General features: G+C 57.4%; 4 protein-coding genes across 10 annotated transcripts; 3 read left to right on the top strand and 1 right to left on the bottom strand.

Annotated features, from left to right (window-relative positions):
• The first annotated feature begins 476 nt into the window (after positions 1-476).
• UFC1 (ubiquitin-fold modifier conjugating enzyme 1) lies at positions 477-4,630 on the top strand. Of its 2 annotated transcripts, XM_037150062.2 has the most exons (7): positions 477-556; positions 641-836; positions 2,678-2,745; positions 2,988-3,051; positions 3,587-3,663; positions 3,924-4,014; positions 4,217-4,630. In XM_037150062.2, the coding sequence occupies exons 2-7, from the start codon at positions 714-716 to the stop codon at positions 4,292-4,294; spliced, it is 501 nt and encodes a 166-aa protein (XP_037005957.1). In that variant the 5' UTR covers positions 477-556; positions 641-713; the 3' UTR covers positions 4,295-4,630. The 2 variants fall into 2 exon arrangements, with proteins under 2 accessions (XP_037005957.1, XP_037005949.1); XM_037150054.2 differs by having other exon boundaries at positions 500-836.
• A 566-nt stretch (positions 4,631-5,196) lies between these two features.
• USP21 (ubiquitin specific peptidase 21) lies at positions 5,197-11,105 on the top strand. 2 transcript variants are annotated; one of them, XM_037149972.2, is made up of 13 exons: positions 5,197-5,396; positions 6,190-6,806; positions 7,538-7,597; positions 7,737-7,857; positions 8,085-8,196; positions 8,383-8,538; positions 9,014-9,078; positions 9,324-9,427; positions 9,615-9,701; positions 9,973-10,051; positions 10,273-10,380; positions 10,480-10,594; positions 10,737-11,105. In XM_037149972.2, the coding sequence occupies exons 2-13, from the start codon at positions 6,210-6,212 to the stop codon at positions 10,825-10,827; spliced, it is 1,695 nt and encodes a 564-aa protein (XP_037005867.1). In that variant the 5' UTR covers positions 5,197-5,396; positions 6,190-6,209; the 3' UTR covers positions 10,828-11,105. The 2 variants fall into 2 exon arrangements, with proteins under 2 accessions (XP_037005867.1, XP_037005877.1); XM_037149982.2 differs by lacking the exon at positions 5,197-5,396 and adding an exon at positions 5,634-5,723.
• Positions 11,106-11,655: 550 nt separating this feature from the next.
• PPOX (protoporphyrinogen oxidase) lies at positions 11,656-15,253 on the top strand. Of its 5 annotated transcripts, none has more exons than XM_037149913.2 (12): positions 11,658-12,086; positions 12,220-12,354; positions 12,475-12,590; positions 12,745-12,877; positions 13,160-13,304; positions 13,407-13,597; positions 14,019-14,079; positions 14,246-14,364; positions 14,438-14,548; positions 14,630-14,779; positions 14,914-14,956; positions 15,036-15,253. In XM_037149913.2, the coding sequence occupies exons 1-12, from the start codon at positions 12,000-12,002 to the stop codon at positions 15,176-15,178; spliced, it is 1,434 nt and encodes a 477-aa protein (XP_037005808.2). In that variant the 5' UTR covers positions 11,658-11,999; the 3' UTR covers positions 15,179-15,253. The 5 variants fall into 5 exon arrangements, with proteins under 5 accessions (XP_037005825.2, XP_053515368.1, XP_037005808.2 ...); XM_037149903.2 differs by having other exon boundaries at positions 12,472-12,590; XM_037149930.2 differs by lacking the exon at positions 14,438-14,548 and having other exon boundaries at positions 11,656-12,086.
• An 86-nt stretch (positions 15,254-15,339) lies between these two features.
• B4GALT3 (beta-1,4-galactosyltransferase 3) lies at positions 15,340-21,042 on the bottom strand. The gene is made up of 8 exons (XM_037149951.2): positions 20,958-21,042; positions 20,035-20,173; positions 19,390-19,669; positions 18,623-18,858; positions 17,662-17,852; positions 17,414-17,536; positions 16,236-16,340; positions 15,340-16,106 (listed from the first exon to the last, which is right to left on the bottom strand). The coding sequence occupies exons 3-8, from the start codon at positions 19,652-19,654 to the stop codon at positions 15,833-15,835; spliced, it is 1,194 nt and encodes a 397-aa protein (XP_037005846.2). The 5' UTR covers positions 19,655-19,669; positions 20,035-20,173; positions 20,958-21,042; the 3' UTR covers positions 15,340-15,832.
• Between the last annotated feature and the right edge of the window lie 507 nt (positions 21,043-21,549).

The raw sequence follows: 21,549 nt of genomic DNA, 5'->3' as shown, positions 1-21,549 counted from the left end.
TAAGCCAAAACCCATGCGTTTAGATTCTAAAAACCAACTGGAAGATACAAAATTCTGCAAGATTACTGGGCACCTACTGTGTCCCATGCCCTGTGATTCCATCCTAGATGGGTTAATTCCAGACTAAAAAAAAAAAAAAGTGTCTACGCTAGACTAACTACGTCTTCCTGTGACCTCTCAACTTCTTGGCACTTACTAATTCCCTAATTCGACTGTGTTAATTATTGGGGCGAGACCGCACACTATACTTTGAGTTGACCTCGCTCCCTCAGGCCGATTACTTGGAAGCTAAGGAAGCTATTAGACACGATAACGTGAATCGGGCATTTCAGGAAGACAGTGCCTGGACAGAGCCTAGAACGAACGGCCTGAAATTCCTCAAACTCTCTAAGTTTGGGGAGGTGACCGGAAGCGTTTTCTCTGATTACTTCTCCGAGCATGAGCGGAAGTCACGCTTTCAGCAGTCTGCGGGTTTTTTTTTTTCTTACAGCTAGGTGCTATATTCAGGACAGAAGAATCCGTTTCCATCTGTTCTTCCCGTAGCACCCACGAGCAGGTAACAAATTTGTCCTCGCTACTGGAAAATAAAAATCGCATTCAAGGAAGTGTAAAGGCAGCCCAACCGCTCATTTTCCCTTAGTAAAGATGGCGGCGCCCTTACGGTAAATGACACGTAAAACCAGTTCCGTGTTTCTCCTGCGCCCTCGGCCAAGATGGCGGACGAGGCCACCCGTCGTATCGTGTCCGAGATCCCGGTGCTGAAGACTAACGCTGGACCTCGAGATCGAGAGTTGTGGGTGCAGCGACTCAAGGAAGAATATCAGTCTCTTATCCGGGTTAGTTGCGCTACTGCAGCCAGCCGCGTCGCAAAAGCGTTGCGGGTAATCTTGTGTGCTTAGGAATAGGCTCCGTGTGGAATCCACTTCCGGTTTCAAAGTTTAACTCCCAAATTCATAGAAACTGGAGAAATGCGGGATTGGGGGCTTTGGAGTTTAGGACGGTGGGGAATCGACAGAAGAGACTCGTATTGGGAGCCACAGTCGGACCAGAGTTTCTGGCTGAAAGCGACACTTACTTTAGGGATACGTCCCCAGGAAGATGACGTGTCCCTGTATTTCCAGGTGCTTGCTCTCCTGGATGTGAGGAGGTGGTCTAGGTCCCCGGTCCGCGTCTCTCTGCTCCCTCTTTCACTCTTGGGGGAGGAACACACATTAGGGCTGAAAATTCAAGAAGGTGGTAGGTGCACAATGGCGAAGCCGAGTTCACTGTCATGAATTTGCCATGCCCTCAGCTAACCACCCACCATTCTAAGAAGAAAGTTTCAGCGGTCAGTGGTCTCTGTTTCCTGCCGCGTGCATTCATACACTAAAAATAAACGAGTGAATAAATAAGTTAAACCTTTACTGTACATGTAGTACGTAGGAAAGGGATCCTAAGGGAGAGGGAGGCCAAGAAACTGTTCGGGTGTTTTGAAGTAGGAGGTGAGGTACCTGATCCAGTTTGGGTCTACTCAGGGATGCTTCCTGGCAGAGTCAGGGCTTGAGCTGAGATTTGAAGGGTAAACATAAATTATCTGGATAAAGCATGAGGGTAAGAGAAGGACATTCATGGCAAAAAACAGAATGAACAAAGGCAAAGACGCTAGAAACGCCATGAGGTGTATGAAGAAAAACAACTAGCTCAGAACTGTTACAGCATCAGAAGTGTGGCAAGGAGTGGTCGGCAAGACTTGAGAGATAGGTTTGAGCACTCGAATTTTGTCTTGGTGGCCTTGGGATACCGTTAAAGGATTTTAACTAGGAATAGCCTGATCGTACTTGGGTTTAGGCCAATAACAACGACAGTAGAGAGGAAAATATAGTTGACGGGTAAGATTGGAGGTAGGAGATCAATTAGGAGACTGCCATTAATGCAGGAGAAAGAAAGGTGATCTAAATTCTGCAGTTAGTTGCAGTGAGAATAGAGAGGAGAGGTATATTTGAAGGATATTCAGAAGGTGGAATCAGCAGGACATTGTGAAGGGCACAAGACTAGAAGGAAGACTGGAGTGAAGAAGAGGGAGGGTCAAGAATGACCCTCGGGGTCATGGCCTGGTGTCTGGCCTGGGTGACCATGGCCTGGTGTCTGGCCTGGGTAATTCAGTATGAGAATTCTCAGGTGTCTGGCCTGGGTGACCAAGTGAATGCTAATGCAACCTACCTGAGACTGATGTCTCAAATTTGTTTCCTTGGGGAAACAAGTTTGAAGGAACAGAGGGAAATGCTACACTTGAAGTACCTGTGAAATGAAGATAGCAATTTCAATATATAATTGGATACTGGAGTCTGAAACTCAGAGAAAATGAATTAAAGGTAAAGATTTGGAAGTCATCAGCATGTGGGTGCCAGTCAGAACCAGGACTATATGAGATCCTGCGGGGAGGGCAGACACTGTCAGAAGTGAGAAGAGAACCCAAGCTATAGCCTTTTGTGTTGAATTGAGTGGAACCCAAGCATTCTATTCCCTGCTCTGGACAAGTCCCCTGCTTACCAATGTAGCTTTGTCTTCAGTTTTGCTTACAGCATAAAAAAAGTTGGATAAATGTACTAAGAGAAAGTAATCATACTTTTCTTTCGAGGGAAGAAGGACTGCCCTTGGCTCCAACTTCCCCCTCAAAGACCTAATTCTCTGCTTTTAGTATGTGGAGAACAACAAGAATGCAGACACTGATTGGTTCCGCCTGGAGTCCAACAAAGAAGGGACTCGGTAGGCAGACCCTTTTGGGGGGTATCGGGGTGGGAATCTTACGTGGCTTTAGCATATTAGTGTCTCAGAGCTCATTGCCAGGCCTTCCCTTCCTCACACTGGCTGTGTGCACTGCCACAGCTCCTGAGTTTCCCAGTTCCCATCCCACGATTCTCCCATGGGAGACTGGTCACCTAAATCAAGAAGACATTTCAGTATGAGAAGAACAGTCAAATTGGACTAAGATTTGGTCTTTTTTATAGGTGGTTTGGAAAGTGCTGGTACATCCACGATCTCCTCAAATACGAGTTTGACATTGAGTTTGACGTGAGTATGTTGGAGGGAGAAATATGGAGGTTAGTAGAAGGGAAGGGATTACATGATCAACAAAGTAGCATTTCTTGAAAGGACCAAAGAAAACTTTTCAAATGGAAAGGAGAAGCTGAGGTTTGAAGCAAGCATAGGATACAGTTGCTAATCTCCAAGGCCAGAATCCTGGTGTGCACATGCTCCTTGGGGAGTTTGCCAGACATTTCAGTTCTACCAGGCAATGTGTGTCTGATTATATTAGTTTATTAGTTCTTTTCTATTCTGATTCTTTTTTTTTTAGTAGTACTATTTATTTATTTATTTATCTTTAGAGGGGAAGGGGGGGAAGGGGGAAGGGGGGAAGGAGAGAAACACCAATGTATGGTTGCCTTTTGCCCGTCCCCTGCTGGGAACTGGCCTGCAGGGAACCAGCCTGCAACCCAGGCATGTGCCCTGACTGGGAATCGAACTGCGATCCTGTGGTTCGCAGGCCCACGCTCAATCCACTGTGCTACACTAGCCAGGGCTCTGGTTCTCTTTTTTATTCCTCCAGATTCCTATCACATATCCTACTACTGCTCCAGAAATTGCAGTCCCTGAACTGGATGGAAAAACAGCCAAGATGTACAGGTAGGATTGAACAGGAGATGGGAAAGGGTCAAAGGAGGGCTTAGGGAGGAGCTCTGGGAGGCAGGAGTTGCACCAGAACCTGCAGGCCTAGAGAGGCTTCAGCCTCCCCTCTACCAACCCTGGGCAAAGTACTGAACTGACTTAACTGACCTTGTTCTCAGTTTGGATCACTAGTAGTAGTCTTGTGCTCTCCGGAGACTGCTATACTTCATGGTAAACCTTACACGTCAACACCTTCTTCCCTCTTGTCCCTATGATAGGGGTGGCAAAATATGTCTGACCGATCACTTTAAGCCATTGTGGGCCAGGAACGTGCCCAAGTTTGGACTAGCTCATCTCATGGCTCTGGGGGTAAGTTTGGGGTATTTGGTGTATAAGGGTGAAAAGAGGTTAGGCCCTGAGCAGGATAACAAGGGATAACAAGAATAAACAAGGAACAACAGTGTTTTCCCTTGGGTATGTTCCTCTAGACTCTCTCTAGAAAGGAGCTTCTGACTGAACAAGACACATTGCCTAGGTGGTAGTAATCTCACAGGGCCTCCTTGTATTGCAGCTGGGTCCGTGGCTGGCAGTGGAGATCCCAGATCTGATTCAGAAAGGCGTTATTCAGCATAAGGAGAAATGCAACTGAAGAATCAAGCCACTGAGGCTGGACAGAGGGACCTTTGATAGGCTATGTTCCTGCTTTCCTGTGTATTCCTTACTCATCTAACTGCTTCCCTCACACTCCTCCACCCACAATTGTTACCAAGTAGCTGCATTACTGGAGGGAAAAAATCAGTATTGCTACTGAGTTTCTAAGACTACACAGGGAGGGGAAAAACCTGAGGCTTTGGAAAGCCAGAAGTCCATTACTGGTATATATCCCTTCCTCAAGAGAGGTCCTGAAAGGGCGTGACAGAAAGTGAGTACATAGTCTTTTCGGTTTCTGGAGGTAACTCATCAATAAAAGCTGCTTCCTCTGGTGGCCTGTGTTTCTCATTGGTGGCTGTTAACTGCGTGGGTGAGCTGGCCAAGACACTTGTACAACTGCACTAGTTTGGGGGCGTGGGGGTCAGGAGGAGGATGCCCTGGTCGGGAGCTGGGGAATGGATGGAAAAGGCTTCACTGCCCTTCTTGCTGCTGAGCTCTTCCTTTGTCCATTTGCGGGGAGCCTCAGGCTTCGACCTGCAAGGTGCCGGAGAAGAAGTTTGGCAGGGCCAGCGTTCCCTGTCTGCAGGGGTCTTCCCGGCCCTCCTGTTGAACCGACACCCTGCAGCTCCCTGGGAAGGATCTGCGCTGCAAGTCTGGAGGCCACGCTCCATTTGTCAGATTCAAATCCCTGTACACCACAGAATGGGGTGATGGGACCCTATACTTCATGGGCTTGGTCTGCAGCAACGATGTAAAGAGAGTTCTGGGTACGGCTGTTGCCTAGAGGTCCTCAAGTTGGCTGCGTTTCCATGGTGTCGGTGGCGGAGCCGAGGGGCGGGGTCGCGCAAGCGCAGAAGAAGCAGGAGCCAGGGTCCCTGTGCGGCTGCGCAGGCGCAGTTAGGCCCACTGAAGCCGGCAGCCGGTGGCGGGCGGGACCAACAAAGATGGCGGCAGCCCCGGCGGCGGCGAGGGAGATCTGGGCGACAGCTGCGGCTGAAGCTGCGGCCCGGCCCGCGGGGGTGCTGCCTTGGGGCAGTGGGGGGCGGGCCTGAGCTGGGGCCTGGCCCCGGCCGGGCTCCCCCGCCGCTCACCGGGAGCAGGTACAGGCCGCGGCGTTTCGCCGGGGAGGGGGGGCGAGGGAGACTGCCCCGGGACCCGGGAGGACACCCTACACCAAGGCGGAGGCGCAGGAGCCGGGCAGGCCTCGGAGACTCGGATGGAGGGACGTCGTCCGGGGGCCGCAGGGAATAAGCGCCTTACTCCGTAGCCAATCAGCGGCCTCGGCCTTTCTGCCCTCGAGGGGGGCGGACCCGCCGCAGCCCAGCCGCTGTGCAAGAGGTGCAGAGATCAGGTCTGGGAGTGTCCGCCCTCCCTCCCTCTCCCCAGGGCCCCTGATCCCCGACTCCCCGTTGGAACTCAAGCGCGGGGTAGGGAGTCGCAAGTCACCCGTTTATTCGGCTTCTTTTGCAGCCCGGAGGGGCAGGGTTGAGGGTGGGATGTTGCCTTCTTAGCTGCTGTCTTTGCCTCCACACTGACCATAGGGCCTAAGGGACTCCGGGCCCATGCCACTTGACTCCCCAGGTATGGGGCCCTTGTCTCGAGCGTTCAGGTGATAATGACAGCTGAGATTTGGGCTATCATTGCTTCTCAGTAAAGCTGTGTTCTGCAGAAAGGTGGTGAGGGACATCAAGTCAAAGCCCTGGGCTGCTGCTATCTCTCATTCATTTAATCGACGAATACTGTGTTTACTGTGTGTCAAGCATTATTACACTAGGTACTGGGGATACGAGTGACTGATGTGATAGGCATGGTTCCTGCCTTCAGTGCATGTAGAAGATAGTATGGCAGCCTAGCTTCCTTCCATGCTCACATGCTGACCTTGTCTTCTCCCAGGTCCATCCTGTGGGTCCACAATGCCCCAGGCCTCTGAGCACCGCCTGGGCCGAGCCCGAGAGCCACCTGTCAATGTCCAACCCCGAGTGGGATCCAAACTGCCCTTTGCCCCCCGGGCTCGCAGCAAGGAGCGCCGAAACCCAGCCCCTGGGCAGAACCCAATGTTAAGGCCTCTGCCTCCCCGACCAGGCCCACCCGAAGAACGGCTGAAGAAGGTGGAGCTGGGACGAGCTCGGACCTCTGGCCCTCGTCCCAGAGGCCCCCTTCGGGCAGATCATGGAGTTCCCCTGCCTGGCTCACCACCCCCAGCTGTGGCTCTGCCACCACCCAGGACCAACCTAGCCCGTTCCAAGTCTGTGAGCAGTGGAGACTTGCGTCCCATGGGGATTGCCTTGGGAGGGCACCGAGGCGCTGGAGAGCTCGGGGCTGCACTGAGCCGCTTGGCACTCAGGCCTGAGCCACCCACTTTGAGGCGTAGCACCTCTCTCCGCCGCCTCGGGGGCTTTCCTGGGCCTCCCACCTTGCTCAGCATACGGACGGAGCCCCCTACTTCCCATGGCACCTTCCACATGGTATCTGCCCGGACCTCCGAGCCTTTCTACTCCAATGACAAGATGGTGAGGACTTGCCTGCCAGCCCACGTGGCCTTCCATGCCCACGTTCCTTCAGCTTTCTTGCCATCATATGGGTTTTCTTCTCCTCTTTTCCCAAGTTCCTTTCTTAGCCCCTCATTACAGCATTGGGACTATATTCTCTCTCCTACTTAAGTACCCTTTCAGGGTTGTCTGTCAGTCCCCAGCCTGGTGTACCACCACAGTCCCTAGCAAATTCACCCAGCCATTTGGAATTCTCCTTTGGGCCCCCTGGCCCTCCCTTTCACTTGCCACGCCTTCCCTCCTAGGACCCTGCCTAGGCCTAATTAATCTCTGGAGCTGAGGAGGGGCAGGCTCAGAAGATCTGAGCTAGTGTGGTTGCCCATTTCCCGAGCCCAGTGAGCTAGGCTGATTGCATTTGGAGCCGTCGGGAAAGTGTGCAAGAAGGGGCCACGGGGGCAGGAGGGGGCCTTGGAGGCAGCAAGGTGGGGGTGGGGAGCAGCTGGGCAACCATGCCAGTGCTTGGGGAATTGCCCCAGGAGCTGCAGCGCCAGCTAGCTGGGCAGAGGAGTAAGTGGGGAACGAGAGGGACTGCCGTGGCTGAGTCCATGGTACACTCTGCCGTGATGGGCTTGCTGTTCATGGCCAGTGAGGTACGGAGACCCTGACATGGAGAGGAGAAGCGGGGAGTGTTGGGGTGAAGTGTGGGATGGGCATGTGTGAAGGTGCTGACGGACGGTGCTCTGACCTTCCAGGCTCATCACACGCTGCTCCTGGGCTCTGGGCACGTGGGCCTCCGAAACCTGGGGAACACGGTGAGAACTGCTCCATCCTCCCTGTCTGTCAGTGCTGCGGGTGGGAGCTTGCTGCCCGGGGAAGGTGAGCCCTGAAGCTCTTCCAAGGCTTTGGGGCACTGGTCCGGAGAGGTGATGGGGTGTCTGTGCTGCTCCCCAGTGCTTCCTGAACGCCGTGCTGCAGTGTCTGAGCAGCACCCGGCCGCTCCGGGACTTCTGTCTGCGAAGGGACTTCCGGCAAGAGGTGCCTGGAGGGGGCCGAGCCCAAGAGCTCACTGAAGGTGGGTCAGCAACCCCTGTCCCTCCTTCTAGGCCCTCTTCTCCCTACCCCCCCCCCCCCCCCACTGCAGGTCCAACCACCAGTGCTGGAAGCCCCAGCCCTGAAATCTGGCACTGCATCTTTTTCCCAGTGCTAACTTTGTAAAGTGGTTTTCCACCTCTGAGCCTCTTCTCCTTTGCCTTTTCCAGCCACTAACCTTTTTTCTCTTCCCCATCCCCACCCTAATAGCCTTTGCGGATGTGATTGGTGCCCTGTGGCACCCCGACTCCTGTGAAGCTGTGAACCCTACTCGATTCCGAGCTGTCTTCCAGAAATACGTCCCCTCTTTCTCTGGATACAGGTGGGAAAGCTGCAGGGTATGGGATTCTTCTCTGGCCGTGTCTGGGGTAGGGCCAAACAGGGTCCCGGGCAGCATCATTCTGAGCCTTGAGGTGTTCTTCATCCAGGGAGTGGGGACCTGTGTCTGGTGGGGCGTGGTGTCCATGGACTGGGGGGATGGGTCCCTTGCCCATACTCTTGGCTGTAGCCAGCAGGATGCTCAGGAGTTTCTGAAGCTCCTCATGGAGCGGCTACACCTTGAAATCAACCGACGAGGCCGCCGGGCTCCAGCAATCCTGGCCAACAGCCCAGCTCCCTCTGCACCACGCCGTGGTGGGGCTCTGCTGGAGGAGCCGGACTTGAGGTAAGAGTGTGCCTCACCCTTCTCCCTGGTAATTCACCTGCAGCATTCTTCCTTCACAGAACAGAGCCGATTGAGTTTGAGGACGGAGAGTCCAGGGAAGTGCATGGCCTAGAGAATGGGCTGAGAAGCAGTGCAGAGTGAGGGGCAGAGAGTAGGAGGTGGCAGAGGGCAGTTTAGGGGTGTCACCATGTTGAGGGAGGAGGGGGTAGTTCATTTACAAGAAGGCACATGAAGGGTTTGGAGCCCAGTGGAGGAAGACAGTATGTTCTTCCCTTGCCCACACTCCTTCTTTTCCTCCCATCTTGGCTTTTCCAGAAAGTCCTCTGAAGCATTCATTACTCCTTTGACTCTGCCTTGAAATTTAGAGGAGCTGAGGCGTGGGTGGGGTCCAGGGCCCTGTGGACCATTTCGTGGTATTTGGGTGCCCAGCGCTCCTGCCGCCTCACGGCACTCCCCATCTCCCTTCCCTGTGCAGTGACGACGACCGGGCCAACCTGATGTGGAAGCGTTACCTGGAGCGAGAGGACAGCAAGATTGTAGGTATGGAGCAGGGCACAGCAACAGGGAGAATTGGGGGCAGGGTGTGGGGTGGTGGTTGCCAGCTTGGGAGAAAAAAATTAAATGTTACTACCAAAGGATGTGGGAACCAGCTGGGGGACAAAAATGTGAAAAGGGTGTGAGGGGCTTGTTAGAAGTGGTAGTGTGGAGAAGGAAAGGGGTGAGACAATTCAAGGAGGTGTCTCAGCTGCCCACAGTGACTTTCTCCTGTCTTCACTTCTGTCTAGACCTGTTTGTGGGACAGTTGAAAAGTTGTCTGAAGTGCCAGGCCTGTGGGTATCGCTCCACGACCTTCGAGGTTTTTTGTGACCTGTCCCTGCCCATCCCCAAGGTGGGATTCCAGAGGATTCCGGGGTGGATGGGACATGGGTTCAGTGACCCAACCCTGCCCACCCCTGGAGTGTGGGAGGGAGCCCTTTGGGTCTCTGGAGCAGAACTGCAGCCGGAATTGATTGAGAAGAGCTGGAAAAGGAAGTCCAGAGCAGGCTGACCCTCCATTCGTTCCCCTTTCCCTCCAGAAAGGGTTCGCTGGGGGCAAGGTGTCTCTACGGGACTGTTTCAGCCTCTTCACCAAGGAAGAAGAGCTGGAGTCGGAAAATGCCCCAGTACGTGTGGTCCAGATGGGATGCAGTCAGGGAGGGGTTCCTGGGGGCTCCATATGGGTAGAAGGGGGTGCACGTGGCCTTCCTCCGCAGGACGGCATTTACATGTCTGGGTTTGTGTTGGAGTTTCGGGTGAGCCCTTGTATTTGTAGGCAAAGGGGGCCCAGAGGACACAGAAGTGCGGGGAGGGGGGCACAGTGAGTGTGTGTGCTCAGTGCTGGAAAAGCCCTTCGAGGTGAGGAGCACACAACTAGGTGATTTGGTATTCATTCAGGTGTGTGACCGGTGTCGGCAGAAAACACGAAGCACCAAAAAGTTGACAGTCCAGAGATTCCCCCGGATCCTCGTGCTCCGTATCCTGATCTTCAAATCTTGTTTCTTCCGTCCATTCTTTTTTTCACTGCCCACTTTTGCGGAGGCTGAATATCTGGGAACCAAGTTTCCCTTAGGAACCCTCCACCCTCCCCTACAAGCTCTGGTACCACTCTGGAGGCAAGTGGACTGCATTCCAGACCTCAGTCCCCTTTAAGGCCCTCTGCCTCCTCCAGATACTCACTCCTTAACCAGGGCTTAGATCTTAACCGATTTTCCACCTCCCGAGGCTCCATCAAGAAAAGTTCTGTAGGTGTAGACTTCCCGCTGCAGCGACTGAGCCTAGGGGACTTCGCCAGCGACAAAGCCGGTGAGTCTGGTGGGGAAGGTCGTAGGAGCGCCACGGAGGGAGGGAGAAGAGTGGGAGCCAGCAGCCATGACTGCAAATGGAGGGACTCTGACTCCACAGGAAGCCCCACATATCAACTGTACGCCCTTTGCAACCACTCGGGCAGCGTCCACTACGGCCACTACACAGCCTTGTGCCGATGCCAGACTGGTTGGCACGTCTACAATGACTCTCGGTGAGCATGGATCCTGCGTTCCTGCTGTGAAGCCCCAGGAGGGCAGAGTGCCCGGGAGGGGCTGGCTCCTGGTCCCCTCCCAGGGGTGGTGCGAGGGCCACCCAGTGGGCAGGAGTGACTGCGTCCTCCCCCTCCTTCCCAGAGTCTCCCCCGTCAGTGAGAACCAGGTGGCGTCCAGTGAGGGCTACGTGCTCTTCTACCAGCTGACGCAGGAGCCGCCCCGGGGCCTGTGACACCCCTTCAAACCCTGGCATCTGTGAAACCTGTTCAAGACCCTTTGGCCCCAGGCTCCCCGCTTACCTCAGAGACGTCTATTTTTGTGTCTTTTTAATGGGGAGGGGGGAGGGGTGGTTGTAGCTCCCATTATTTTTTTTATTCAAAAGTACCCTTCCACCTGGAGGTCCCCTTGTCTCTCGGCCCTGTGTATAAAGGTCCCCAGTCCCGCCCCCGTGTACAGACCCCGGACTATACAATCTCACTTTTTGTGAATAAATTTATTAAGAAAAACTGATATCCTTTGTACTTGTGCCTGGGGGTGGGCCGAACTGGAGTCCTCCCAAGACAAACGTGAGACTGGTGCCAGCGAAGGGGCTGCCCTTGGGGGCCGGGCACCCCAGGACCCCTGTTGACAAACACTGGGTGCGTTGCCCGGTGGCCCGGAATCCCGCAGGCCCGGGCCGTCGCTAACAGCAGGAGCTGTTTATGGAGCAGTGTCCCCATGGACCAGCCGCCAGGTCCCCTGCCACTCCCTACAGTGCAGGCGCGAGGGGCTGTCCTCCCAAACTCCCACCAGGCTGGGCCCGGAGCCAGTGCGGGCAGAGCGGACTTGCTCACAGCTCCGCCGCCTGGGCCGGGGACAAAGCGCAGCACGCCTCTCGCCCCTCTAAGCGCACCGCCGATTCACTTCCTGGTCCGTCGCTTGTGCGGTCCCTTCAGGGTTTTCATTGGTGAACATCATCCGGGCCTTCCAGGACTCGCCAATCAGAAGCGGGTGAATGCTGCGGGGGGGGGGGGGGGGGGTGCGCAGCAAGAGATCGCTGCAGGCAGAGCCTCCAAGGGGCCACGGCGTTGGGGCGGGGCGTGGGCAACAGCGCGCGGGAGGCGCGGGGAAGGGTGGGGGCCCCGCCGTGGGCGCTGATAGCGCGGGTGCGGCCCGTATCTCCCGGCGGAGCTGAGCGGGAAGCCTGTGCGCCTGCACCGGCCCCTCTCTCACTTTATCTCGCTCTTCTGGTGGGCGAGTCCGCCCCGGGCGGAGTCCTCACGGTCCCACCACCCCCTACAAGGGCTCTGCCTTAGTTTCCCGGAAAACGGGGAGGTGCCAGGACAGGAGCGCGGAGCCAGTGGGACTCTTCAGAGAGGGCACCAGGGGCAGCCTGTACGCTGGCCCTCCTCCCCCAGGCTCCCAATGGGCCGGACTGTGATCGTGTTGGGCGGAGGCATCAGCGGCTTGGCCGCCAGTTACCACCTGAGCCGGGCTGCGTGTCCCCCCAAGGTTAGTGCCACGTGCCGGGGGGAAGCCTCCTATACTCTCTGAGCCCGCCAGCAGCGAGAGGGAGTGCGTTGCCTCCGCCCCTCCGGACCTGGGGCGGAAGGCCGGGCTGCAGTGTCCACACCTTTTGTCCCAGGTGATCCTGGTGGAAGGCAGCGAGCGCCTGGGAGGCTGGATCCGCTCCGTACGAGGCCCCGGTGGTGCTGTCTTCGAACTTGGGCCTCGAGGAATTCGGGCGGCAGGAGCGCTGGGAGCACGTACCCTGCTCCTGGTGAGAGGCCGTGGACCACCCGAGCAGTGGGGGTTCGTGAGAGGATAGGGCGGGGAAGGAAGTATGCTTAGTCAGTCCTTTCCTTACTTTCTCCTCTTCCCGAGGACGCGTGGAAAGCAGGTTTCCGAGCTGGGCTTGGACTCGGAGGTGCTACCTGTCCGAGGGGACCATCCAGCTGCCCGGAACAGGTTCCTGTATGCAGGCGGCGCCCTGCATGCCCTGCCTTCCGGCCTCAGGTGACCACCCCCTGACCGCTAGTCCTTCTGCTTTGCTCATCCTCCCGCCCCTCGTCGTCAGAGATCCCAAGCCAAAGGGGCCAAGTAGATGGAATGAACCCTGGAGCTGGAGCGGAGTCCCAGCGTCCTCCTCACTGTGCCTTCCTCCAAGCAGGGGCCTGCTCCGCACTTCACCTCCGTTCTCCAAACCTCTGTTTTGGGCTGGTCTGAGGGAGTTGACCGCACCCCGTGGCAAAGACCCTGACGAGACTGTGCACAGTTTTGCTGAGCGCCGCCTTGGACCGGAGGTGACCCTGCCTGAAGGCCCCCAACCCCCTCCTGCACCTGCTGTGGAGCCTCCACCACCCGGGGCTCCTCTGTGTACCTTGGGAGCGCGCACTCTGTCTCTTCAGGCCTAGTGGTCACGACTCAGGGGTGGGGTTGAATGCCTTCCTCTTCATGCTTCTGTGACAGTGGAGCCACTTCCCAGCCCCAGCCTGGGTATCCATCTGCCTCAGGCCTGCCAGCAGAGGCAGAGAAATTTAGGGCGGCTTATTCCTTGGCCTCTGAGTCCCAGTCTCACCCCCAAGGTGGCGGCTCTGGCCATGGACAGCCTGTGCCGTGGAGTGTTTGCTGGCAGCAGCCGTGAGCTCAGCGTGCGGTCCTGCTTTCCCAGTCTCTTCCAGGCTGAGCGAACCCATGGCTCTGTGTTACTGGGACTGCTGTTGGGGGCAGGTGAGGGAGGCATGACCTGGGGGCGTGGCCTTGAGGACTGCAGGGGTGAGGGACTGAGGGGAGGAATGCTATTCTGACTCCTCTCTGCTTCCTTCTCTGCAGGACAGAGTGCACAGCCTGATTCGGGGCTCGTACGCCAGGCCCGTGCTGAGCACTGGAGTCAGTGGTCTCTTCGAGGAGGGCTGGAAACATTGCCCCAGGCGCTCACCACCCACCTGACCAGTGGAGGGGTCACCGTGCTCAGAGGCCAGCCGGTCTGTGGGCTCAGCCTCCAGGCAGAAGGACGCTGGAAGGTGGGAGAGGCCCTGGAGTGTAATGCCTCTTCTGTTGGAGCTTCCATCTTTGCCTGAGTGTTTCAGCCAGGTCAGGGCTGGCAGGGCTGGAGTTGCTGCTTGGTTCCCTACTCTAGCAGTTTAAATATGAGCCTTATTTGTGGTTCTGGGGCTGTATTTGTGGACTTTCCTCCAAGACCCATTTGATGCAAGCCCAGGGGTAGTAGTGCTGTTTACAAGTGGCTGACAGATCGGGGAAGGAGCAACCCAGCTCCACTAAGCAGCTCAGAGTGGACACATTGGCCTTTCTGGCCCACTTCCTGGAGTACCGTGGGGTGATTTCCATGCTAACCACACAGGCTGTCCTGCCACTTGGGTGCCCAGGGAGCTGAGGCAAGATTCCTGTTACCTCTGTTTGTCTCAAATGTTTTCATCCTCCCAGGTGTCTCTAGGGGACAGCTGCCTGGAGGCTGACCATGTTATTAGTGCCGTTCCAGCTTCAGGTAATGGGCTAGCCGCCCTCCCCTTCTCCAGCCCAGGTGAGGCCGGCTGTAGATTTCCGGGCCCATGCCCCTGCATTGACCACCCTGTGGGAGGGTGGTCCCAAGGAGGGTGGATGAAGTGGTGGCAGGAATGCCTCCTGAGCAGGCCTCTGCCGGCTCCCTCCAGTGCTCAGCAAGCTGCTCCCTGCTGAGGCTACACCTCTGGCACGTGTCCTGGGCACCATCGCTGCAGTGTCGGTGGCTGTGGTGAACCTGCAGTACCGAGGAGCCCGTCTGCCTGTCCAGGTGTGACACGGGAGGGGAGACACAAGGGCCCAGCTGGAGCCCCTCCCTCCTGACCACCTCCTCTTTTTCTCAGGGATTTGGACATTTGGTGCCATCCTCAGAAGACCCAGGCACTCTGGGAATCGTATATGACTCGGTTGCTTTCCCCCAGCAGGATGGGAGCCCCCCTGGCCTCCGAGTGACTGTGAGAGGGGCCGCTTTGCCTAGTGGGGCTTCCACGGCTCCTCTGTGCCCAGTATAGGTCAGTGTCATGCCCTTTCTCTAGGTGATGCTGGGAGGCTCCTGGTTACAGACGCTGAAAGCCAGGGGCTGCGCCTCATCTCAGGAGCTGCTCCAGCAGAAGGCCCAGGAAGCAGCTGCCACACAATTAGGACTAAAAGAACCACCAAGTCACTGCTTGGTCCATCTACACAAGGTGAGTTGGAATAAACTGCCCCTCGGCTGCCCGCTGTAGGCGTCAAAGGCAGGGACTGGTGTTTTTGTCATCACCCACCAAGTCCTGTGACGTTAGTAATAAACTCTTCCCTTTATTTCCTCTCCTGTCCCCAGAACTGCATTCCCCAGTACACACTAGGCCACTGGAAAAAACTGGGTGAGTTGGGAGAGCAGCTGGGCTGAGGACAGCCAAGGAAGTCAGACCCCCAGTGGTGACATTGCTTTGTCCTTTCCAGAGTCAGCTTCCCATTTCCTGGCTGCTCACAGGCTGCCCCTGACTCTGGCTGGAGCCTCTTATGAGGGGGTTGCTCTCAATGACTGTATAGAGAGTGGGCGCCGGGCTGCTGCCCGGGCCCTGGGCTCAGAACTTGACAGCTGATCCCCACACCCACCCCCTCCTGCCCCTGCTGGCTGGGAGTCTCTCACCCATGAAAATAAAAATTGCTGGAGCTTGGCTTGGTCTGGTTGTTCTGTCCTTGGCGTGGGGGTGGGGGACAGAGACCAGCCAGGGTGCCCAGGGAGCAGGAAGCAGGAGCAGAGGAGAGGCAGTGAGTCCTTTATTAGAAAATATATCAAAACCCCAGCCCCTGAGCCAGGTCCAGAAGAGGCAGCTACTCCAGCATGGGTGGAAGGTCCCCAGGGAGTGGCTTACTTCACCAATGCACATCCTGGGAACTATAAATAGAATAAATATTCACAGAAGTCCCGGGAGAAGCCAGCTCTCTCTTCTCTCCGAGGAAAAGGAGGGACTTGGGGCCCAGCCCTGTTCCTACTCCAGGGGCAGGGGACTGCCAGGAGTCATCACATAAAATCATGACCTCAAGGATTCACAGTTGTAAGACCTGGCAGGCGCCCCTTGAAAGAGGAACCCCCAGGTCTAGAGGAGCCCGGCTTCAGTCCAGCAGTGAGGAGAGGCCCCTGCCTGCAGCGCAGCACTAATCGGTCCCCCACATTCCTCGAAGAGCAGTGAGGAGCGAGGGGGGGGGGTCTAACCCCTTTGATCCGGTTTCGTGACCAGTGCAGACAGGAAGAGTCAGTGTGAGCCCCGGGGGGCTGTGTGGTTGGCAGCAGGCAGAGGCCCAGGCCTGGCTGGGGGCCGGCGCTGCAGCATCTCTTGACGGAAGGCCTGGGAGGAGCCAGGTGGGTAACGGGGACCAGACGGAATCCGGGGACCCCGAGGATCAGTTCCAATGTCTGCTGTGATGTTGGTATAGAGAGGACCCAGCTCTCGAGCCAGTAGTCGGTATGTGAGTGAGTTCATCCCATCTTGTGTCCAGGAATTTTGTGTACGGACCAGAAGGTCAAACCTGAGGGTCAGAGGTTAGAGACTAAGACCCAGGGAGGAACATCCAGGAACCCAGGGACCTGTAGGAGTTTCCTGAGTGGAAGCAGAACCGTGGGGTCCAGTCGCAGTGCCCAGGCAGTCCTCTGCCTACCTGTGGGGGTTCTCCTCATTGCCCTTGTCTCCGCGGTGTTTCACCATCTTGTAGTGCCCCACAGAGGTGGGGGGGCGAGAGATCTTCATGCCGGCCAGCCGCACCCTGTGGGGAAAGTGAGGGCACCTTGGGAGATCGGGCTGGAAGAAAGCTGCCAACGGCTGCACGGAAGAGCTAAGGCCAGGAAGGGAGGGAGGGCTCCCTACACAGAGAACAACTATTACCAGTTAAGCGAAAAAAGTTAATGATGTGTAGTCGGTGCCAAGTCCTGGGAGGGGAGAGGAAGTGAAATGGAAAGAAGGGAGCATTAAAGCTGCCGTGTCTACATTCTCAGGGCCCCTGTGCCAGGTGTCCCGGGGCAGTTGGCAGAGGTAGGTTTACACCTCCCACCCTTGTTCCCCGAACGGTCCCAGGAGCTGCCCTTGCAGTGTGGGAAGGGCCCGGAGAGGGGCAGTTTTGTGGGAGGGGGCCGAGCTGCAGACCCAGGCTCAGCAGTCTTACTGAGAAGAATGGCTGAGTGGCCCCGCCTCCACCACCTGCCCCACCTGCTCCCATGTGGCGGGTGGAACCCCGGCCTGGACTGAAAGGAATGCCTAGCTTTGACACACAGAAGCCAGCAGTGACGATGGTGCGGGTGCTTCACACACAGAACAGGAATTCACAGAGATGTCATCCCAGAGGACACAAGGGGAAGAGGAGGCAATGCGTCTAGTGGGTCAAGCCCCAGGATTCACACCACAGGTATGAGATTAGATCAGCTGAGACTGAAGGTCAAAATGTTACATGTACTAAACAGGAGTTGGCCTCATGCCAACAGCGCAGGCTTTGGGAAACGGGTTCTGGGCTCTCCAAATGCCTGCTCCCCCAGCCCCATAGGAAGCAGGCTGGCAGCAGCCCTCAAGAAGAGGAGGACTAGGCTGTCTGTCTGTGGGCCCCTTTCCATCCTGGGACCTTGGGGTGCTCCAGCGTATGGGTCCAGGAGACTGAAGGAGGGTGGGGAAGGGGCGGGCCCAGCGTGCAAAGCACAACCTGACGGACCGAAAAGACTTAGGCAGAGGGACAGCACAGTGCAGGGCCCACAAGTGAAGGTGAGCTTGGAAGGGCTGTGGCCAGGTATGGCCTCAGAGGGCAGTGTCCAGGTCAGGGGGAGGGAGGGGGGCCGCGGTGGGGAGTCTCACCTGGTGGCGATGTCGTCATCCTCACCGCCCCAGCCCCAGTACTCATTGGGAAAGCCATTCATCTTCAGGTACTGGTCAGGAGTGAGCGCCGAGACCCCTCCGAAGTACTGGGGGTATGGGAGGCTAGGGAGAGAAATGCCCGTGGGTTCCACTAGCCCTCCGGGACACCTCCTGCCCGCCACTCCTCGGCTCGCCTCCTTCCCCTGGAGGTGGTCTCCTTGCTCCCAGCACCCTCTCATGCCTTCTACCTGTATCCAAACTTGTTCATGGCGACAGCAACGTGCCGGGGCCCCCGGGGGTCACACACGTACAGATTGTGGTCATTCTCTGGCAGGAGGTCCACATCGTGCAGGAACAGGCAGTCCCACTCTTCGTCACGCAGGGCCTCCCGCACACCCACGTTCAGCAGCTTTGCCCTGTTAAATGTCCCATTTCCAGCCTGAAAGACAGTGGAGGAGCAGACTGCTCGAGGGGTGGCGTGGAGAAGGGGGGGGCTGATGCGTAAAAGTGGGAGGTGGGGCAACACACATGAAGAGAAAGACACACTGTCTTAAGCTTTCTCATTCAACAACACTTTTCTGAGCAGCCGTAGGTGCCTAACGCATGCTGCTGTTCCGCATCACATCCTGACCACCAACAACTACGTGGCGCAGGTGTCTGTCAGCCACCACGTGGCCTCATTTTGGGGGTTAAGTATCTTGCTTGAGGTCACACGTGGAACAGATGGCAGACCTACAATTTTAGCCCAAATCTGTCCAATTCCAAATTCAACAAAGGAAAAGCCTGGAAGGGTGTAGGACAGAGAATACCGCACATCAAATGAGAAGTGCGGGGCCGGCACGCTGGCACAGCAGAGCCAGGGATCTGCCCACACTCAACAGTCGGGCCCTCTTAAAATTATTCCAGCAACCACATGGGAGGGTGGAGTGGCATTTACCTGAGGCTTCCTTATAAGAAAGTTGGGCCCTGGCTGGTGTAGCTCAGTGGATTGAGCGTGGGCCTCAGAACCAGACAATTGAGGTTCGATTCCCAGTCAGGGCACATGCCTGGGTTGCAGGCCAGTTCCCTGCAGGCCACTTCCCAGCAGGGGACACGGGAAAGGCAACCATACATTGATGTTTCTCTCCTTCTCTCCTTCCCTTCTCCTCTAAAGATAAATAAATAAAAATCTAAAAAAAAATGAAACTGGGAGCGTGGGGGCTGGGGTACCTGGTGGATGACATAGATGCCATAAGCAAGCTGCTGGCGCTGCAGGAAGGGGTGCAGGTGGTAGAGCAGCAGGCGCAGGTGATGCTCCCGGGCTCGGTGCGGCACAATGATGGCTGTTCGGGAGCGAGGCTCACACCCTGCAGGGCGGTACCGGCCCCCAGCTTCCACACGTGGATTCCTCTCCACGATCTCTGCCAGCGATGGCACTGGGCTGAAGGACACGGACACGGGACCCACTGTAGGAGGGATGGCAAGTCAGGGATTAGAGGGTCTAGGAGCAAAGAAGGGCCGCCAGGGACCAGGACCACCTCTAGCCCTGGTCATCCTGGTTTGGGGCTCTGCAGCCCCCAACGGCTCCCTTGGAAACCTCACAGGCCTTGATTTCCCCACCAGCTGCACAGTGTTGCAAAGCCTGGGAAGTGCAGGCTCCTTGCCTAGCCTGCCTCCTTATTTTAGGGTTCCCTGACTCTCTCTCCTGCCTCACAGGGTTGGGGGCCACAGTGAGGGGCTGGAGAGAACAGATGGACTTCAACTAATGAACTACAACAGGACCCATCCACAGAGGACGCTTAAATTCTTAGTCTGAGGCAGGCCGGGGAGAGCTTTGGCTCCACTCCAGAGCCCAGTCCAAACTCCAAGTCCAAAGGCACCCCCACCTCAACAGCCAGCCCACTTTCCAATTCCATCAGCCTCCAGTTCTGAGTCCCACTCCAGCCCCAATAACACTCTTGGCCTCCCCTTCACCTGCCCCTTCCTTCCTCACTCACCTAAGAGAGGAGATCGTTCTGGACAGTAGGGCAGACCTTGAGGAGCTAGAGGGCCACCTGGCGCAACAGCGGGGGCCCCAGACAGGTGACTGAGGTTGCTGTAGACATCATGGGGGTGAGAATAGTCAAATGTGGGCCCCTGCTCTCGGCCAAATAGGGCACTGAGGCTTCGGAAGCCCCCCAGGGACAGGTACATCATGACGGCCAGCTGGGAGCCCACAAGCAGGGCCAGCGTGCAGGGCCGCTCCAGCAGCCTCCGCAGCATCCTGGGCTGTGCGGCCTGGGGAGAGAGAGAGAAGAGCTCTGGTGGCAGGCAGGAGGGGCACAAACCAGCCCAGAACATCATGCAGGGGTGACAGTGGGGCCTGGGGCCCAGCAAAGAGGAAAAACAGGCAGAGAAGACAGTCACAGAAGGGACAATGCAGATGTGCAACCATGCAAGGGCACGGGGTGGGCCACCACCTTAACCGCAGCACACAGTCCTGCCACCTGTCACTTCCAGCCCAAGTCTCACTCTCCACCCTCCCCAACCCACTCCTGCTAGCCACTCTCTGTCCCCACCTCCAAGTCAGAGGAATGCCACATGTATTTCAGAGGTGTCTCTCGAGAACCTGCCGTCCCACGGAAAGGGAGAGAAAGACTCACCTAGGTTCAAGCCGTCCTCCAGACCATGGGGCCTCCAGGGGGTCTGGGGGGAGCAGCCGCGTGAGGCATTATCTAAAATTGGAAATGCCACAGAGGACGGAGAAAGCCTCCATCCAGGCCGGCAGCTGCGATCCTGGGGCTGGAACAAAAGGAGGCAAAGATGACGGCCCAGATCCAGAAGGGCAGAGCTGGGGTCGGGGCGGCCGGGCGGCCGGTCTCCCGGCAGGGAAAGTGAGGGAAAGAGGCCGGAAAAGCAAAGGGGGCGAGCAGGACGTGCTGGGTCCCGGGCCTCCTCTACGGGGAACCCTGGCGTGTCAGGTCAGCTCCATCCTCACCCAACCCCCACCCCGACCAACCTGTTTGGGGAGTGGGGGCAAGGCCACCAATGGAGGCAGTATTTCCGCGGGGGTGGGGCGGGGGAGGCAGGCAGACAGGGCTGTGGAGCGGTCTCCGGACCACCCAGGCGGAGCAGGCAATGGGCTCCTTCCCGCTCTTCACGCGCCGGCAGCGGGCTCCGCAGGTGCAGGGAGCGTGACCCCCCGGGAGCGGGGAGCGAAGCTCGCGAGGCGCCGCGGCGCGCGGGCCCGGGAGGCGTCCCTTCTCCACCTCCGTGGTCCTAGCCGGGTGGGGAGCCGGGGGCAGCGCCGCACGGCACCTGTCGGGGCGCCTGGGCCAGCTTACCTGGCGCGGTCAGCGCTCTGCGACGCGTCACCGTCACCACCGACCGCCTTCCCGGCGCCCCGTCCCACCCGGACCTCCTCCTGCAGTCGCCCAGCCTCGCCGGCGAGCCCCGCGGCCTGGGTGCCTGCTCCACTGGGACCCGCTCCACTCCAGCGTCTGCCGCCCGGGCCCCAAATTTCTCGTCCTCCCGCCCGCCCGCACCTGGGCCCCGGCCTCGCCCCCGCCGTCCCCCGACCGCTTACCTGGCCCACGGCTGCCCGTCGTCACCGCCAGCCTGACAGCTGGGCAGGCTTCGCGGCCGCCATCTTGGAGGCGGGGCGAGGGGCGGGGCCTCGCGTCACGGGGCGGGGCCTCCGGGACGCCGGGGTCTGGGGCAGTGGAGGCCGTTTCCCACCCCTGGGAATTGGAAAACAGCGGCCGGACGCGGCTGTCCTAGCTCAGTCCCGGCTCTGAGCGACAGGCCGACGTGTCGGGGGCGCCCTGGTGCCACTTAGCGGCAGCACAGATCCTTGTTCGGGGTACAAGCTTGCTGAGCGTTCTGGCGCACCTCTGCATCCTCACGGTATGCCGCAGGCCTCGGGAGAGAAAGCATTGTTAATGAAGGAAGGAAACTGAGTGTGGAGCGAGGGCTGTGCGTGTTTTGATGTGGTATTAAAGTGGGCGCTCCATTACTATGTAGTATGTTTAGTGGCCTCCACTACTCCATTAGCATATTGTTTCTGAGAAGCAGATGCTCACACTGAGGACACTGGCCTCGGCGTGCTCGCCGTCGGAGAAACTGCAGCTCATTCACGGTGGAGGTGGCAGGAAGGTTCCCCAGGAGAAGTGATCGCT

The sequence above is a fragment of the Artibeus jamaicensis genome, unplaced genomic scaffold, assembly GCF_021234435.1.
Source record: "Artibeus jamaicensis isolate MK-2021 breed Jamaican fruit bat unplaced genomic scaffold, CSHL_Jam_final scaffold_625, whole genome shotgun sequence".
Taxonomy (NCBI): domain Eukaryota; kingdom Metazoa; phylum Chordata; class Mammalia; order Chiroptera; family Phyllostomidae; genus Artibeus; species Artibeus jamaicensis.
The sequence above is the reverse complement of the archived record's forward strand: the minus strand, read 5'-3'. Positions and strand labels throughout refer to the sequence as shown.

Coding starts and splice junctions, on each gene's coding strand:
- UFC1 (XM_037150062.2), top strand. CDS start 714: ATGGCGGACGAGGCCACCCGTCGTATCGTGTCCGAGATCCCGGTGCTG. Junction 837..2,677: donor AATATCAGTCTCTTATCCGG/GTTAGTTGCGCT, acceptor CTCTGCTTTTAG/TATGTGGAGAACAACAAGAA. Junction 3,052..3,586: donor AGTTTGACATTGAGTTTGAC/GTGAGTATGTTG, acceptor TTATTCCTCCAG/ATTCCTATCACATATCCTAC.
- USP21 (XM_037149972.2), top strand. CDS start 6,210: ATGCCCCAGGCCTCTGAGCACCGCCTGGGCCGAGCCCGAGAGCCACCT. Junction 9,079..9,323: donor AGAGGACAGCAAGATTGTAG/GTATGGAGCAGG, acceptor ACTTCTGTCTAG/ACCTGTTTGTGGGACAGTTG. Junction 10,595..10,736: donor CACGTCTACAATGACTCTCG/GTGAGCATGGAT, acceptor CCTCCTTCCCAG/AGTCTCCCCCGTCAGTGAGA.
- PPOX (XM_037149903.2), top strand. CDS start 12,000: ATGGGCCGGACTGTGATCGTGTTGGGCGGAGGCATCAGCGGCTTGGCC. Junction 12,591..12,744: donor GCCCTGCCTTCCGGCCTCAG/GTGACCACCCCC, acceptor TCCTCCAAGCAG/GGGCCTGCTCCGCACTTCAC. Junction 12,878..13,159: donor AGCGCCGCCTTGGACCGGAG/GTGACCCTGCCT, acceptor CTCACCCCCAAG/GTGGCGGCTCTGGCCATGGA.
- B4GALT3 (XM_037149951.2), bottom strand. CDS start 19,654: ATGCTGCGGAGGCTGCTGGAGCGGCCCTGCACGCTGGCCCTGCTTGTG. Junction 17,853..18,622: donor GCATCTATGTCATCCACCAG/GTACCCCAGCCC, acceptor ACTGTCTTTCAG/GCTGGAAATGGGACATTTAA. Junction 16,107..16,235: donor AATGAGGAGAACCCCCACAG/GTAGGCAGAGGA, acceptor TCTGACCCTCAG/GTTTGACCTTCTGGTCCGTA.